Source organism: Pygocentrus nattereri, chromosome 14 (assembly GCF_015220715.1).
Source record: "Pygocentrus nattereri isolate fPygNat1 chromosome 14, fPygNat1.pri, whole genome shotgun sequence".
Lineage (NCBI taxonomy): Eukaryota > Metazoa > Chordata > Actinopteri > Characiformes > Serrasalmidae > Pygocentrus > Pygocentrus nattereri.
Window position 1 is genome coordinate 9892576 of NC_051224.1, and position 15743 is coordinate 9908318.

Consider the following 15743-nt stretch of genomic DNA (forward strand, 5'->3'; position numbering starts at 1 on the left):
AAAATAAAATACATTTTTTTAAATGCACATACATACACATACATGCATACAAACAAAAAATAAATAAATAAATAAATACATAAAAATAAACAAAAAAAAACAAGTACATATCTTCATGGTACTGAATGGGTCAGGAAAAGCTTGTACCTTTCTTCAAAATTTTACTAATGCTTAGAAAGAAAACGCATAATATGCCTTCAGGGTAGCAGCTGCAATATTAACACAAAAATCTTAGCCTAGTTCTAATTTTTTTTTTATCTGAATTAATGAGTTTATTTTCAAGAACAAACTAAGCATATGAAGACAGGCAGCCACTCCTACAATGAAGCAAAATGAATCTGTGGTACTTTTAGAGAACAATAATGTTTGTTAGGCTGTTACAAACTAGTTCAATAATTATTTGAATGGCGTCACGTTGAGACTGAAGTCTTGGACTCTGCTGTCGATTCATTTGACGTTCAGACCCCAACGCACCCCCCCTCTCCAAAAAAGCGTGTTTAAATTGTGACCTCATTCGAGTGTACATGGGGTAGAACGTGAAGGGGCTGTAGCGTGTCCAGCCCGGGGCCAAAACCAAGCATCCTGCTTTATGACTCGCTCCAGCTGGGAGTAAATGACGTAGCCAAACCTGAGTCAATCCGCGCGCAGCCTCCGTTAATCCGCTCAAACGGCGCGAGCTGCTGCTTCACCTCCACTGAGCGGGAAAAATCTCTGAGAGGAATTACAACATGGCGAGCTGAAGGACTTCACTTCGCTCTCAGTTGGTTAATTACCTCGGAAGTTGGGCCTGTCCTGCTAAGGGTGGTGAATGGTCAGTTGTAGTTTTGAAGAACGACGTTTACAAGCGACGCTTAATTCGGCTGTGAGCACTTAGGTTAGCACTTGCTGCGCGCTGTGCTGAAAGAAGCTTCTCCGACCGACGCTGCTTTTCCCCCTCTCTAATCAACTTCCTCACGCGGTTTTGTTCAGGAGAATGAGGTGGCTTTGTACTTTGTGTGAAGAAGCTGGAGCGAGAAACTGACACGGTTTGCTTTTTCCACTTTTTAAAGGGTTTTTTTAAGAGCAGCTCTGATAGACGAGTGATAAACGCGGCGGGTTTGAACTGAAGCGCTTCTGAGTTGTCGCTATGATCACTTTGGCTGTTGGACTCCTCTACGTTTACGCGCTGGGCAGCGGTAGGGTGGCGCGCGCCAGCGCTCAGGCGAAGGGCAGCCGATTCGTGTGCACGGCGGTGCCCCCGGGCGCGGACCTCAGCTGCCCGGTGGAGACCACGAACCGCGTGCAGAGCTCGAGCCCGCAGGAGGACGAGTTCAGGAGCACGATCATCCAGCTGCGCGAAACCGTCCTGCAGCAGAAGGAGACCATCGTGAGCCAGCAGGGCACCATCAAGGAGCTCAACGCCAAACTCTCCCGCTGCGAGGCCGCCGCTCAGGACGCGCGCGACAGCAAGGCGCGAGGAGGCGCGCGCCGGAAGGACTACGGGAAAAACACGATGGGGGACCTGCCGCGCGACCCCACTGAGACCATCGAGCAGCTGGGGAAGACCATGCAGAGTCTAAAGGACCGGCTGGAGAACTTGGAGGTGAGGATGTCTGCACTTGAACGTACTTGTTTGTTACGTTTTGATGAATGCATGTTGCGCCTGTGCAGCCCATATAAAGAAAGACTGATGAATACTCTTGGCTTTTATCAACATGTAAATTACTAAATATGCCCATTCTAGGTACCTCCACTTTATAGGGACACACTTACATTACTGTCTGTATAGCTATCTTTGTGGGGGTTTCCCATTGACCTATTAGTTTTCTGATTTACATTGCTTTTCCTGCACTGAAACCAAGACATACCAGAATAACAGTAAAACCTAAGCTCTTTTACTTTTAATGGGCTGAATTTGACCTCATGAGGACTAGCAGAATAAATCCCCACAGTGTAACTTTGTGTTAAGAGAACACCTGGTCCCCAGAAAGACAATAAAACAAACCACACATTCACACATACACAAGCTTAACCCTTCATACACACACACTCAGAATTTTATAGTATGTGACTCATCACTTCTGCGTCTGGCAGACGGAGAGAAAAGAGCATTGTGACACATTTTGATGGAGTGACTCAATCAATATTTATGTATACATGTATGTGCTACAGTCAGCAAAGCTACAAAAGCTGATTCAAGTTTTTCCTCCTGCAGCAGCAGCAGCTGCGTGCCAACGTGTCAGGTGCGGCTTTCCCCAATGAGTTGCGCGACCTGCTGAAGCGGCGGCTTGGTGACCTAGAGAGCCAGCTCCTGAGGAGAGTGGCTGAGCTGGAGGAGGAGAAGAGCCAGCTTTACAATGAGACGGCAGCCCACCGCCAGCGCACAGAGAACACCCTCAACTCGCTGCTGGAGAGGATCACTGAGCTGGAGCGAAGTATGCCATGCTGGGCTGTTAGCTCACATTCAGATCAGGGCTTTTTTCCTAAACTGAAGTGCAGTTGGAATTAAATTTCTCCATTGTCTGTGGCACTCTTGAATTATAGTGGGGTTATGGCCAGACCACACCAACCTAATAAACACCATGCCTGTGTGTGATTGTTGGAAAATCTAGAAGATTCTCTTCTCTTCACATTTGTTGAATTAGAACCTTTTCTAAATATTCTGAAACAACTGTTTATGTGCTAATATGATGTTTAATGGGCTGGTGTGCTCAAGCCTTTAGAAATTGGCTTTTGAGATATTGATTTTGGAGAAAAGACTTGTATCAAATTCCTACTACACTCATTTTCTTTCTGTTATCTCTGAAAGCTAAATGAAAGTGATTTTTAAAGGCAGGCACAAATCAAAGCTGGGGTTATAGTGGGTGTAAGCATTTTGGTTTTGTTTCTGGAGGTACTAGATGCATATAAAATAACTTATTTGCAGGCAGCTGTTTACCTTTCCCTGCTGCTTCAGCTGGAGAACACGTAGCCTCTGGCCTTGTTGAATGAAGACATTATCCGTGACCCATCTGGCATCACAAACCAGTCTCATTTCCATTTTCAGCATTGAGGACAGGGTCAATGGCACAAACAGGACCAATTTACTAATGACAAGTGATCAGATTTGACCCAGTAATATCTGCACTGCAGTTTACTGACAAGCCAGTGCTATTGTTTCCTCTAGATATTAGCCCAGGTCTGTTTGCTCTTTGAAACTAAGTTGTTATGAGCCATTATTGAATTTGTTCTACATGTTTCTCCTTTGTTCTCACAGGTAACAGTGCGTTTAAATCTCCAGAGGACTTCAAGATATCTCTGCCTCTGCGCACAAATTACCTGTACGGCCGCATCAAGAAGAGTCTACCAGAGATGTACGCCTTTACCGTGTGCATGTGGCTCAAGTCTAGCGCTAGTCCTGGCATTGGAACTCCTTTCTCCTATGGTGTCCCTGGACAGGCCAATGAGATTGTACTGATAGAATGGGGAAATAACCCCATCGAGCTACTTGTCAATGACAAGGTGAGTCATTAATTAAGGTCTGTATATAGAGCTATTTCACTTGGTTTTGCCCTGTTGTGATGTCCCTGTGGAGAAACAGAAGATGTGAGCATGATTGACATTCTATTGCAATTAGCTCTACCTGATGGGTTGTAACCCCAAGTTGCTGCAGGTATTGCTGTTCTTGCAGCTGCCTAATGAAAGTAGAGCTGTAACTAAAAGTTAGGTCTACAGTCGGTTATCTCCCACTTATTTTCTTTTATTAGTCGACTAACGATTTTCTTTCTGTTTCAGTGAGAAATGCAAAACTTCATAATTCTGAAAATATCCTAAAACAGATTTAGTATCAATCTGTGCACTAGTTTTATCTTCCCTGAGGAAAATATATCATCACTGACATCAGCCACTTATGCTATGTAGTTAACGCACACATTCACTCCCAGGAGAAGCAGAAAACATCTTGAAACTGTGACTTTCACAAGTCTTGCTTTCTTGGGTTTATCTCAGTTTGCCCTGCCATCCTTTCTTACAATGCAATGAAATAACAGAAACCACAATTAGGAGTTAACAAGCATATTAACATTATATGATATCTTTTTAAAGTAAATGACAAATCAGTAATTAAAATTCTACAATTTTTAGAATTCCTTTAGTTGACTTTTTCAGCTAATCATTTGAGCCTTAGCTGTAATGCTTTTTGGGCAAAATTGTGATCTAAATGTCTTTCCAGATGTCAATTAGGTCTCCTGCCATGTATTGCAATTGGGGTCTTCCACAGGCGCGTTGAGGCATCGTATCTGTTAAGCTGGCATGTCTGTTTGTGTTTTTGTGCAGTGCACCACAACCTTGAACTTTATTGCATCATAACCTCCATTAGCTGTGCTTAGCAATGACGTTAGCCTCATTAATTAGGAATTAAAGGGAAATCTATTAATGTGGTTTCAGTTTTAAATAGGTTTATAAGGAAATTATATGTATGTTTGCTATGGTTGAGGCCTTTCATCTACGATTGTTTTTCTTTCAATATATCCCACATTTAAAAAAAAACGTACAAAAGCGGTACCAAGGGCAGACGTTATGAGAAACTGTTTTAGAAACAATTATAGAAAAAATTACTTAGTAGCAATCAGTAACTTTAATTTTTTTGTGAGAAACTTAATTGTACAGTTGGTTTTCTAAAGCTCTTTTGCCACAGAGTGTGAAAATCATTAGATAAAGTGGGGCAAAAAAGTATTTAGTCAGCCATTGATTGTGCAAGTTCTCCTACTTAGAAAGATGAGAGAGGTCTGTAATTTTCATCATAGGTACACTTCAACTATGAGAGACAAAATGAGAAAAAAAATCCAGGAAATCACATTGTAGGATTTTAAAAATTATTTGTAAATTATGGTGGAAAATAATTATTTGGTCACCCACAAACAAGCAAGATTTCTGGCTCTCACAGACCTGTAACTTCTTCTTTAAGAAGCTCTTCTGTCCTCCACTTATTACCTGTATTAATGGCACCTGTTTGACCTCGTTATCTGTATAAAAGTCACCTGTCCACAGCCTCAAACAGTCAGACTCCAAACATAACCATGGCCTAGACCAAAGAGCTGTCGAGGGACACTAGGAAGAAAATTGTAGACCTGCATCAGGCTGGAAAGAGTGACTCTACAATAGGCAAGCAGGTTGGCGTGAACAAATCAACTGTGGGAGCAATTGTAAGAAAATGGAAGACATACAAGTCCATTGATAATCTCCCTCGATCTGGGGCCCCACGCAAGATCTCATCCCATGGTGTCAAAATGATCATGAGAACGGTGAACAAAAATCCCAGAACTACACAGAGGGACCTGATGAATGACCTGCAGAGAGCTGGGACCAAAGTAACAAAGGCTATCCTCAGTAACACACTACGCCGAGAGGGACTCAAATCCTGCAGTGCCAGGCGTGTCCCCCTGCTTAAGCCAGTACATGTCCAGGCCCATCTGAAGTTTGCCAGAGAGCATATGAATGATCCAGAAGAGGATTGGGAGAATATCATGTGGTCAGATGAAATCAATATAGAACTTTTTGGTGAAAACTCGTCGTGTTTGGAGGAAGAAGAATGCTGAGTTGCATCCATACCTACTGTGAAGAATGGGGTTGGAAACATCATGCTTTGGAGCTGTTTTTCTGCAAAGGGGACAGAATGACTGATCCGTGTTAAGGGAAGAATGAACGGGGCCATGTATCGTGAGATTTTAAGTGAGAGCATTGAAGATGGAACGTGGCTCCGTAACAAGCATTTCAAGGTCCTGGAGTGGCCTAGCCAGTCTCCAGAGCTCAACCCCATAGAAAATTTGTGGAGGGAGTTGAAAGTCCATGTTGCCCAGCGACAGCCCCAAAACATCACTGCTCTATAGGAGATCTGCAGGAGGAATGGGCCAAAATACGAGCTACAGTGTGTATACTTATTTTCCACCATAAATTAAAAATAATTTCTTTAAAAATCCTACAATGTGATTTCCTGGATTTTTTCCTGGATCCTAAATACTTTTTTGCCCCACTGTATCTGCATCTCTGGCTCCTGTTGAACATAACCTAAGGGTGTAGTGAGAGTCAGAGAGAGAACTAAAAAAGTGAGTTTGGCTGCCTGACTAATTCCCATGATACCTCTCCTGAGCTGTGTCAGATTGGCATCTGGCTTATTGGGAGAGGCAGCTTGCCCTACAGCTCCCTGCTACAGCATGCATTATACATGTGTGTGTGTGTGTGTGTGTGTCTCTATATATGTGTGGGTGTGTGAGTGTGTGTGTTTTGTAGGGTTAAATGAGAGGGAAAAAGAGAGAGAATGCTGCCATGCTGAATCTGATTACCTGTCAAGTGCATCTTCAGTGTTTTCCTTCCTCCATTGCATGCAGCAGTACCTCTGAACACACCATTCTGCCTCACCTCACTGTTTTTACATCACTGCATTGACTATATTGAGATGAAGTTTAATCACTTTTCTGTTTGTGTCCTTGTGGGGATTCAGAGTACAGAACAGCTCCCATATTGAAATATAGTATGATGGAAAGAATCAACAGAATGATGACAGTCATTGAAGTATGACCTCAATCATTCCTGCATATGAGTTTACTGTATAGTCAGCATCACTACCATTGATATGCTGGTCATAGATTGTGGATTGAGGTTCGTATTGTTGTCCTTGGGTGCTGCAGTCTTGCTCTGGCCATTTCTTTAAAAGTGATCTGAAAGCATATCAGGCAGGATATGGTTGTAGGGGGACAGTATAAAGGTTTGTATTTCATACCCTGCCTTTTTACATGACTGATATTGTTTTTTGTACACCAGAAGGATAAAAAATTGCTTTCAAGGGATTGCACCCATATGGTAATTGTGGTCCATTGTTGATATCCGATATTTCTCATGTACACACCTCCTAATGCCAATGTCATAAACATAAACTATATAATAAAAAATATAAAATGTTGAATTGGCAGTAGTTCCACCTGGATTAGTGTAATTGAGAAATACAGCATTTATTTACTTTAGGGTTATAACTGCAGTAAAATGAATAAAATGCAGTCATTTTAGTGTGGTTGCTCAGCATTGCCTAAATATTCTGGTCTTCCAGGAAACAATAAATACATCCCTATCAACATGCATCCCTGCTGCTTTTACTTTGCACAATGTAGTTGCAGATGCAGCAATGGCTGCTGTGTTTGATATGTGTAAAATATACATATCAAATTAACTCCTCTGGTAAACATAAAGTAACATCTTGCAACATGTGGGTTGATTTCTTATAGCATTGTAAGTTTGGTGGATCAATTTTTTTGGATCACAGTGTCAGCGATTTCCCAAAGTTACTCACTGTATATTGAAGACATAATGTAAGAAGCAACAATAAAGCATTGTTCCACGAAGTCATTCAGCGAATCACATACGTGGGATGGTAGGGCTTTGTTTAGTTGTCACCTAGATACAAACATTTCCTTGCATAAACCAAGGTCAGCAAGTAAACTGTCTTTTTCAAGTGATTTTATGTTTTTCTCCAGATACTCTACAGCACTGCACTGTTATACTTTACATGTGCATTGATCCTCAACTCTTTATGGTGTTCTGTGGTATATGTTCTAGATGCTAATTGCTACAGTATACTGCCATTTTTGTATTCACTGCTTTTACAGTTTTATACTACTTCTGCAATATTATAATGTAATGAATATTGTATAACTATATATAAAAATGATCTATAGTACAATGCTGTGTACAGTGTGTACTCAAAATGTAATCTCTACAGGTAGCTCAGCTACCTCTGTCTGTGAGCGATGGCCGGTGGCATCATATCTGCATCACCTGGACAACCAGAGATGGCTTCTGGGAGGCCTATCAGGATGGAGAGAGGTTAGGCACTGGGGAGAACCTGGCCCCGTGGCACCCAATTAAACCTGGAGGAGTGATCATTCTAGGTCAAGAACAGGTAAGAGTGAAAGAGAGACATAATACCTCCCTTAAGGAATTGACAGATAGAAAATAGAAAGTCTTCACACGCGATGAACAGAAGACGTCATCTTTATTTACAAAGCTGCTGCACTGTCTTTGTGCTGTTACATCACATTGAGTGAACAGGGAGTGAAATGCTACTCTTGAGGGATGTTAAATGAACTTTGAATTGATATCCAAGTGCTTTTTGAATTGTACTGCAGACATAAAGTTCGATACAGGGTTGCCATTTGAAAATGTATTTATTTTATGTATATAATAAAGATGCTACACACCTTTTTTTGTTAGTATTTTTCTTTCTCTTCATGCATAGTCATAATACAGACAGACAACATTAACATGAACTTGGTAACATTTTATTCAGCCTACAGTAGGAATTGCTAAAGTAGGAATTGCAAATTGGGATTTATTTGGTAGAATGGTGCATGGGGATCATTGTCTCTCACACATCTTTGGACTCCAGTTGTAGTTCAGTGGTAAAGTGTTCATATGTTCATATTCATGTTTGCAAAAATGAGGCATAGTTATAATATACTGCATGGACCCTGTGGATTACAGCTTGTGGTTATATTGTGTTGTATATCTAGCAATGCTAACATGCATTTGTGCTGTGGATAGTACAAAACCAGACACCAGCCTCAAATCTGAACACTTTCAGTGGCTGCAGATTCTTAGTGTTAATTGTATGTTTGGTGACCTATTTTCGTTGTTTCCCTTTTTATCAGGACATTGTTGGAGGGAGGTTTGATGCTACGCAAGCTTTTGTTGGAGAACTGAGCCACTTCAACATGTGGGATCGAGTTTTGCGACCGATAGACATCTCAGGCATGGCCAACTGCTCGGCCTACATGCCTGGCAATGTCGTGCCCTGGATAGATGGCAACGTAGAGGTGTTTGGAGGAGCCACAAAAGCAGCCCTGGAGATTTGTGAGGACCGACTCTTTGACTCGTAAGATCAAGTTTGCTCTTCTGGATATTTTTCTGAGGTAAAACACCTCATCATGCTGCTTCTGGACTGTCAAGGAGGGACACGATAATGTGATGAAACAGTATTCACTGTGCTTACAAGCATTTTCTCTGGCTGGTTTCTGCTTCTTTCAGCTGTTTCTGTTTTTGTTAAGGTTTTAATGTCAGCAAGGTCAATGATTGAAGTAATCGTGATATGTGATGTTTTAAAAAAAACTCAGCTTGCACATTCAAGGTTAAGAATACTTGAATACTCTAGCTTGTCCAAGCTTCGGTCTCTTGTTGATGTTAGGTATGCTTTTGTGTTGCACATGTCCTTCAGAATCCTGGGTTCATTCAAAAAACTTTAAGAACAGCGTGGACTGGATTGTGACGTCCCAACTGCATGAAGGGTTACTTAATTTAGTTTTGAGTCCAATATACACATTAAAAGAAACCTTTTAAAACACATTCATTAAACTGACTGAACCTAAAATAGGGCTTGAGCAGAAAGACTGAGCTGTCTATAACATGTGAATGAACAGGTCTATTCAAGCAGATGTCTGCTCACTCAAAGGTGACTATGTGCGCAAGTTTTGCGAGTGTGTGTGGGTGTGTGGGTGGGTGGGTTAGCTTGCATGTGGACGTTCAGGAGATTAGTAGAGGAGAACGTTCACATTCTTGCAAATCTACTCTAATGCTGCTCCCCTTGAGCAGCTGCCATCTCCAGCAGATTTGCCGCACAGCCGGGTGAGGTTAAAGGCAAAACAGCAAAGCTGCCAAGGACTGGCCTACAATTCACATTGGCCCATGTCAGCGGGAAGCAGCTGGGAGGAGGGAGGCCTTAAAGAGATCCAGCTCATTTGGCTTAATAGACCATTGAAAGAATGTTTAATCGTCATTTGTCTTGTAAAGTACTAGCTTTATCAATTACAGAAGTAGACAGGCACTGCTGAATTTTTGATACACTTTTGTAAATGCGTTTTGTCAAGGCCAGGGAGATGACCCTGACTTTAATTAGCTAAACTGTGTGTAGGATCATGAGGATTTTACATTTACAATACTTGTTTAATGATGCATGTACATAACAAGAGTTTCTATTTCAGAACACATTGAGACCCTAGCACAAAGCACTCAAAAACAAAACAAAATAAGCTTTTTCAATAAGGATGTGAAAGACATATTGATAGATACTGATGACGGCGCTGATCCTGCGTGTGTTCTCTACATGTTTGACGACAGCAAGGTTGAATGCATTATCCTCTTGCAGTCTGAGAGAGGAACTTGTGTTATTTTTGTACAGAACCCATTGGTACTTGGTTATTTTAGATTATTTATGGAAAGTGTCCAGTAATGTTTGAGTAAAGCAATGCAGTAGCTGCATTACGTGAGATTTTTATGTATACCAAGCTTTCAGTGCTGTTTTGTACGTTTTCATGCCCGAATACACCACTATGCCTGTGAGTCTTATTGTGTCTAACTGCGTTAAATATGTAGGATCCAGCCTGGTTTTGTTAGGCATTTCTAGACTCTAGAGTGGAAACGGTAAGATTGCAGTCTCACAGGTTTTCTGTAGTGCGCACTATTCTTAAACACACAGTACCCACTAATTAGGGAGTAAGTTGTTTCCCTTGTTGCCACTTACTGGTATGTGTCCTTTTAAGAATGAAATCATACCAGGATGAAGTTTACTTCTTGGCTTTAACCCTTAGAAGTCAAGTTGCTACAATTACATGTTAAAACATAATTATGTAATTGCATATTTCCCTGCATGGTATGTTTACATTCAGTGTACATTCTCTTTTAACAGGTTTGAGTCAAGTTCAAGTCATGATACATTATACAACGGTTAGTTTTCACTATAACTGTAGATTTTCCCTGAGTGTTACTTGCAAAGTAATGACTCAAGCTCAAACTAGGTTTTTATTTTAGCACATGGGGAAAAAAAAGAAAATTAATACATGAAATAACTTGAAAGATAATATTTAACCTGCAGCCCATTTGGTCAGATTGTGAAAAAGACTGGGGCAACAAATTCCGAACCTGTCATTGCCCCTTAGCTTTCGAGTTGGCAGCTATGATGGTGGAACAAGTAAACAAAACTGGTATACAATTTATCAAACAAGATGGGCTATGAAATGCCTTTCAGGCTGTTTGTAATATAGATATTTAGATTAATCTGGCAAATATTGGTAACCTGATTTGACCCTGATATTGCTGATACATGCCCCTACTGTTTGGTGAAAATTTTGGTGAAAACTGCCAAAATTTAAGCACATTTGATGCAATGTTTAGAGTTTCATTGTTTTACTTTTTGTTTAGCAGAGCTGTTGTAGAAAAAGTACTCAACTTTGTGTTTTATCATGAATATCACGGCTTTGGTGATCTACAGTTCTCACTGCATGCACAAAATTACAGCCATGATGTTATTTCTTCTATTACTTAAATGTATCCTCTTCTAAGTATGAACACAAATGTGGTATCAGTTGAACACTTCACACTTCCTGCTTGTTTCCTCAAGCTACAATGGAGAAATAACTTGTACTGAATTACACCATACTTTAGTTTTTGTCAGCTTTAACTGTGACTTCTGAGGGTTAAGAGTGAGAGTATACTGAGATGAAGCAGCAGCACTGGTATGTCCGGTATTTCTGATTGCTGAATGTGCATTCATTTTCATTTAACTGTGAATTCAAATTATTTACTGTCATTATCTGTGTACCTACAGGAAAACAATCTCTAATGTAATGCTTTGTGTATTTTTATCTGTTCTGACAAAAAAGCAACTAGTTTGAATTTTTTTGCTCAAAAAAAACTGAATGGCCTTTTCTGAGCACCAACTGTGCTTTCTTGGTTTGTTGAAGAGTCCATCTTTAAATACAACCAATTAATCTACTGAGGGTAGAGTGCGACATGGATGGATTGAGGAAAATGGATGAAATGAAAATGTTCTTGATTTGGAATCATTCTCTCTTTCCTCGTATGGATCACCATGCACAGCTCAATGTGGAGGTGTGGTTGAATATCTTTTTGCACCCAATAAATGATTCTGAAAAGAGTGAAAACATACTGCAGCGTTTTATCTGACATAATGTGTGAAAGTCTTTGTTGAACATATGGCTGTCCTCTCTTACAGCATTCTTTCTAAATCAGAGAAATCACCAGTAACGTGGTCTGCTTCCTGTCGGACACTTCCTGTCCTGTATATGAAGAGGATATTTGATCAGTTGTCAAGACTGCAGACATTATCAGACTGTTTTTATCTCCCTATGATGTCCAATAGATCTCTGCTCAGATTGCATAAGAGAGGATTGCAGGGTTTTTTTCCAAGAAAACTTTTTTTGGGTTGTTTATTTGTGCATTTTATAGCAAGACAAATCGCTTTTTGTTGATTGCACTATAGGAACCTTGACTGGACATAAATAGCGTTTTTTCCTTATCTCCTCTGTTGTGGATTAAAATGTTACCAACAGGGCAAAATCCTCTGTCTGGCAGGGCTCCATGTGGAAATGAAAAAAAAATCTGTGGATTATGAGCTGTTTAGTGCTTTTAAGTATGTGGTTTGTACTTTTCTGAAGCTTTCTCTTGTAATTTTCACCGTCATGCTCATCTCTATCATGGATTCCTAGCTTGCTTTCCCCTCCAGCGTCACATTAATTGCTTTGTCACCTGAGTCCCGCTTGTGTCAATTAGCAGACGACAATAAAAATGCTTTGACAAGCAATTATTCTGGATGTAGCAGAGACCCGGTGGGGTACAGACGGTCTAAATGAGAAATGATTTTTCCTGCAGTGGGGGGGTGCAACTCTAAAACTCTCAGATATGCTTCTTAACTACACTCAAATATCCAACAGTCACCAATTTGACTAAAGCTAGACTTTTAAAAATAGAAGTGTCAGAGAGGGTTCTTTGGAGCGATGCTGCAGAAGAACTGCTTTTGTTTCTTGAAGGGCCCACATCCTACATTTTCCCCCAAAATCCACTTAGAATTAGTGTGATTTTATGTGAAAACAGTGATAATACATTTTTACACTTTTTTTTCTTCAAGATTGTTATGTGAAAATGAGGCTGAGACACTTTAAAAACTTCAGCATTAATGGTAAACTCAAAGCTAAACTGCTGTAGGCTGAATAGGCAGGTATATGCAAATATGTGTTTTTTTGACAGCATCACAAAAACAATGAATTCAAATTGGGCTGCATAACAGATTAGTTTTCATATTTGCACTGGTACATTTTGAAAGTTTACATAATACATGAAACTTTTAATTCAACAAGGCAAAGACAATTCCATTTTTCCATGACATTGGCCCTTTTCGAGAGCAATGCTAAACTAATTGCTAAAATGGTCAGTTATTTAAAGATACAGTTGGAGCACCACACAAGATAAATCCATTAAAACCACATGTCCAAAACAAAAACCATTTAGAAACCTTTATTTGTAAGAGTGTAAACTGTAACCTCTTAAAAATGGGCTTCTGTAAAGATTCTTTAGTAAAGACATCGGTTATATAGAGAACTATGTTGGCTCAAAGAACCATTTGAATGCAGAAAGATTCTGTTCCAAGTTATTTGTTCTTTGACCTAAGAAAACGGTTTTATCTAGCACCAAAGAGGGTTCCACTATCTTTTCAAGTAATAGAACCTTCTATTTGTACTATATAGAACCTTGTTTGCTAAGCTGTGGTGCACTTGAATTACCCAGCACTTACTATATTAACCTCATATCCCCAAAGCTCAGTATGTAAATCCATCATGTAAAAGGATAGTTCTTTTAATTATGCTTCTTCAAATTAACTTTTTTAAGGTAATGGTTATTCTGCTTGAGTAGAGTTTTTATAGCCTTACAGTGCTGATTCAGTGGTACGATTCAACCCTGCAAGAGTCATGGCTTTGCATATAATTACCCTGAAATAAAAAGAAACATAAATATCACATTTTACTCCATTTGGATTCCCTCACTGGGACCTGAACTTGCAGGAAGAACATGATTTCTTACTGTTGCCTAGGGTTGCATTCAACTTTGAGAAGCGGAGCGTATCCGAGTATGAAGCAGTAATTAGAAGGCACCATTTCAGTATCTAGTCATTAGCGAGAGGCCATGCTACACTGTAAGGGGAGAATTTAAATGCCACTATTTTCAACATTGCCTTCAGACAGAAGGTTCTGGAAAGAGGCTTCGTGACTGAGAAGTCACCAAACTAGCGGCTGCTTCTTTATAATTACGTTTAGAGAAAGAAGCCTTGAATACAAGGATGTTCTCTTATAGGGTATGCTCACATGATCCTCTAGCTTTCTCTCAAATTCCATGAAGGATTGCTCAAACCCCCCTTTAGCCAAACTGTGTTCATTAAATTATGATAATAAAGAGTGCTGGAGCCTCCCAACCTCTCCCTACCATTTTTTTTCCCCTTACATACTAATCTCTCTTCATGCATCATCTTCTTTTATCTCCTCTAGTTACATCATTTACAGGTTTGATCTATGTAGTTCACCTTCTGTGCTCTCTATTGTCCGTGTGGTGCTTTCCTTCAGAAGACATAAGCACCCCGTACTGGGGCTTTGTTTGGCCCTTCTGCTAAAGCTATCCATTTTAAGGGGACAGAGGTATGACAAATAGCTGTGACTTTAAAGTTTAAAAGGAGTCTACAAAGTTAAAAAAAAAAGATCTTCTTGTGTCTGCAAGTATTTGAGATGAAAATGATAAGGTGTGAAGGTCGAGCATGCTAGGTGTGTTTATTAAGAAGTGGTGAGCTATGGTTGGCATAGCTTTGGCCTGGTGGTCTAACTAGGACCCTAGGACACCAGGGCAAATAAAATGAATGGGCTGGCATGCAAAAATATCTTAAATATTTAAGGAAAAAATAAATGCAATGCAAGTTGCTTACTTGCTGTTGCTACTCTCAATAAAGTTGGTGGACTAATCTATGCCTCCTAAAAAAATTGTCTTTAGAGCCGTTCCACTGAAGAACCACTTTTGGTTTCCTATACAAGCTTTCAATGATACATTTTCAAGAAGTGTTTTTTCATAAATGTGATGTGCATGTATAAAGAACCTTTTTAAAGTTTAAAGTGTGACAGCACAATGCAGTGGTTAAATGTGGTGGTGGTGGTGGTGTTAAACTATGTTTCCAGGCCAAAAACTGTTGAGGAATCTTCTATTTTGAAGAGTTTATCCATAGTCATGGGCAAAGGAGCTATTGTATATGGTGGAGACATGACCCTTACCACCTGCTACCACACACACGCCTTTAAAAAATGTACATATTGTTCCCCTAATTTGCATCACTTGCATTTATTTCTTGTTTACATACAAGTTTGAGTACAGTATCCATTTTTAATGAGTAAAAACCAAGGTCAGTGGGAGAATGCTCCACTGAGTTAATATCAAAACTAGCCATATTGCTTTTCCTTTGATCTGGTAAATGATAGTCTGTTGACTGCGCTTGCCTAATGAACTAGGTTAGCACCTAGGCTAGCATGAGTAAAACTTTCCTGGTGAAAAAGACAGTTTCCTTTAATGGGGAGTGAAAAATGTAGTTCGCTTCCAGTAGCAACTATTTCCATTGGGTTTACCTTGCTGAACTTCAAGCTTGAAAAGCGTGAATTAATAGAAAATTCAAAGGCCAGCTGTGGTATCTTCTTTCAGAAAAAGAAAACTAAATGGATGAACATGCTCTTCAGTCAACATCATATTGCTTGTTACTCACAAATATATTTAACAGCTAGTGTTAGCTGTTCATCAAACTATATGTTCTCTCCCAAACTGCATCATCTCCCAATCACCTGATTTTTGCTTATCACATGCACTGCAATGTCTGTAGGCTAACATATCTTTACTGTCCAGCAAAGGATTTGGTTTGCATG

The 15743-nt window shown here is 40.0% G+C and overlaps 1 protein-coding gene across 3 annotated transcripts; it reads left to right on the forward strand.

Moving 5' to 3' along the window:
* The first annotated feature begins 563 nt into the window (after positions 1 to 563).
* Positions 564 to 14263, forward strand: nptx2a (neuronal pentraxin 2a). Of its 3 annotated transcripts, none has more exons than XR_005131430.1 (6): positions 564 to 1582; positions 2195 to 2414; positions 3236 to 3480; positions 7730 to 7909; positions 8658 to 11889; positions 12014 to 14263. XR_005131430.1 is itself a non-coding variant. In XM_017684923.2 (5 exons), exons 1-5 carry the CDS (start codon positions 1127 to 1129, stop codon positions 8883 to 8885), a joined length of 1329 nt encoding a protein of 442 aa, XP_017540412.1. In that variant the 5' UTR covers positions 564 to 1126; the 3' UTR covers positions 8886 to 11946. The 3 variants fall into 3 exon arrangements, 1 of the variants encoding a protein (XP_017540412.1); XR_005131431.1 differs by lacking the exon at positions 12014 to 14263 and having other exon boundaries at positions 8658 to 11513; positions 11742 to 11946; XM_017684923.2 differs by lacking the exon at positions 12014 to 14263 and having other exon boundaries at positions 8658 to 11946.
* The last annotated feature ends 1480 nt before the right edge of the window (positions 14264 to 15743 follow it).

Excerpts from the sequence above, each read along its gene's own strand:
- nptx2a (XM_017684923.2), top strand. The coding sequence starts at position 1,127 with ATGATCACTTTGGCTGTTGGACTCCTCTACGTTTACGCGCTGGGCAGC. Across the intron at positions 1,583-2,194 it reads ACCGGCTGGAGAACTTGGAG|CAGCAGCAGCTGCGTGCCAA; the intron begins GTGAGGATGTCT and ends TTCCTCCTGCAG. Across the intron at positions 7,910-8,657 it reads TCATTCTAGGTCAAGAACAG|GACATTGTTGGAGGGAGGTT; the intron begins GTAAGAGTGAAA and ends CCTTTTTATCAG.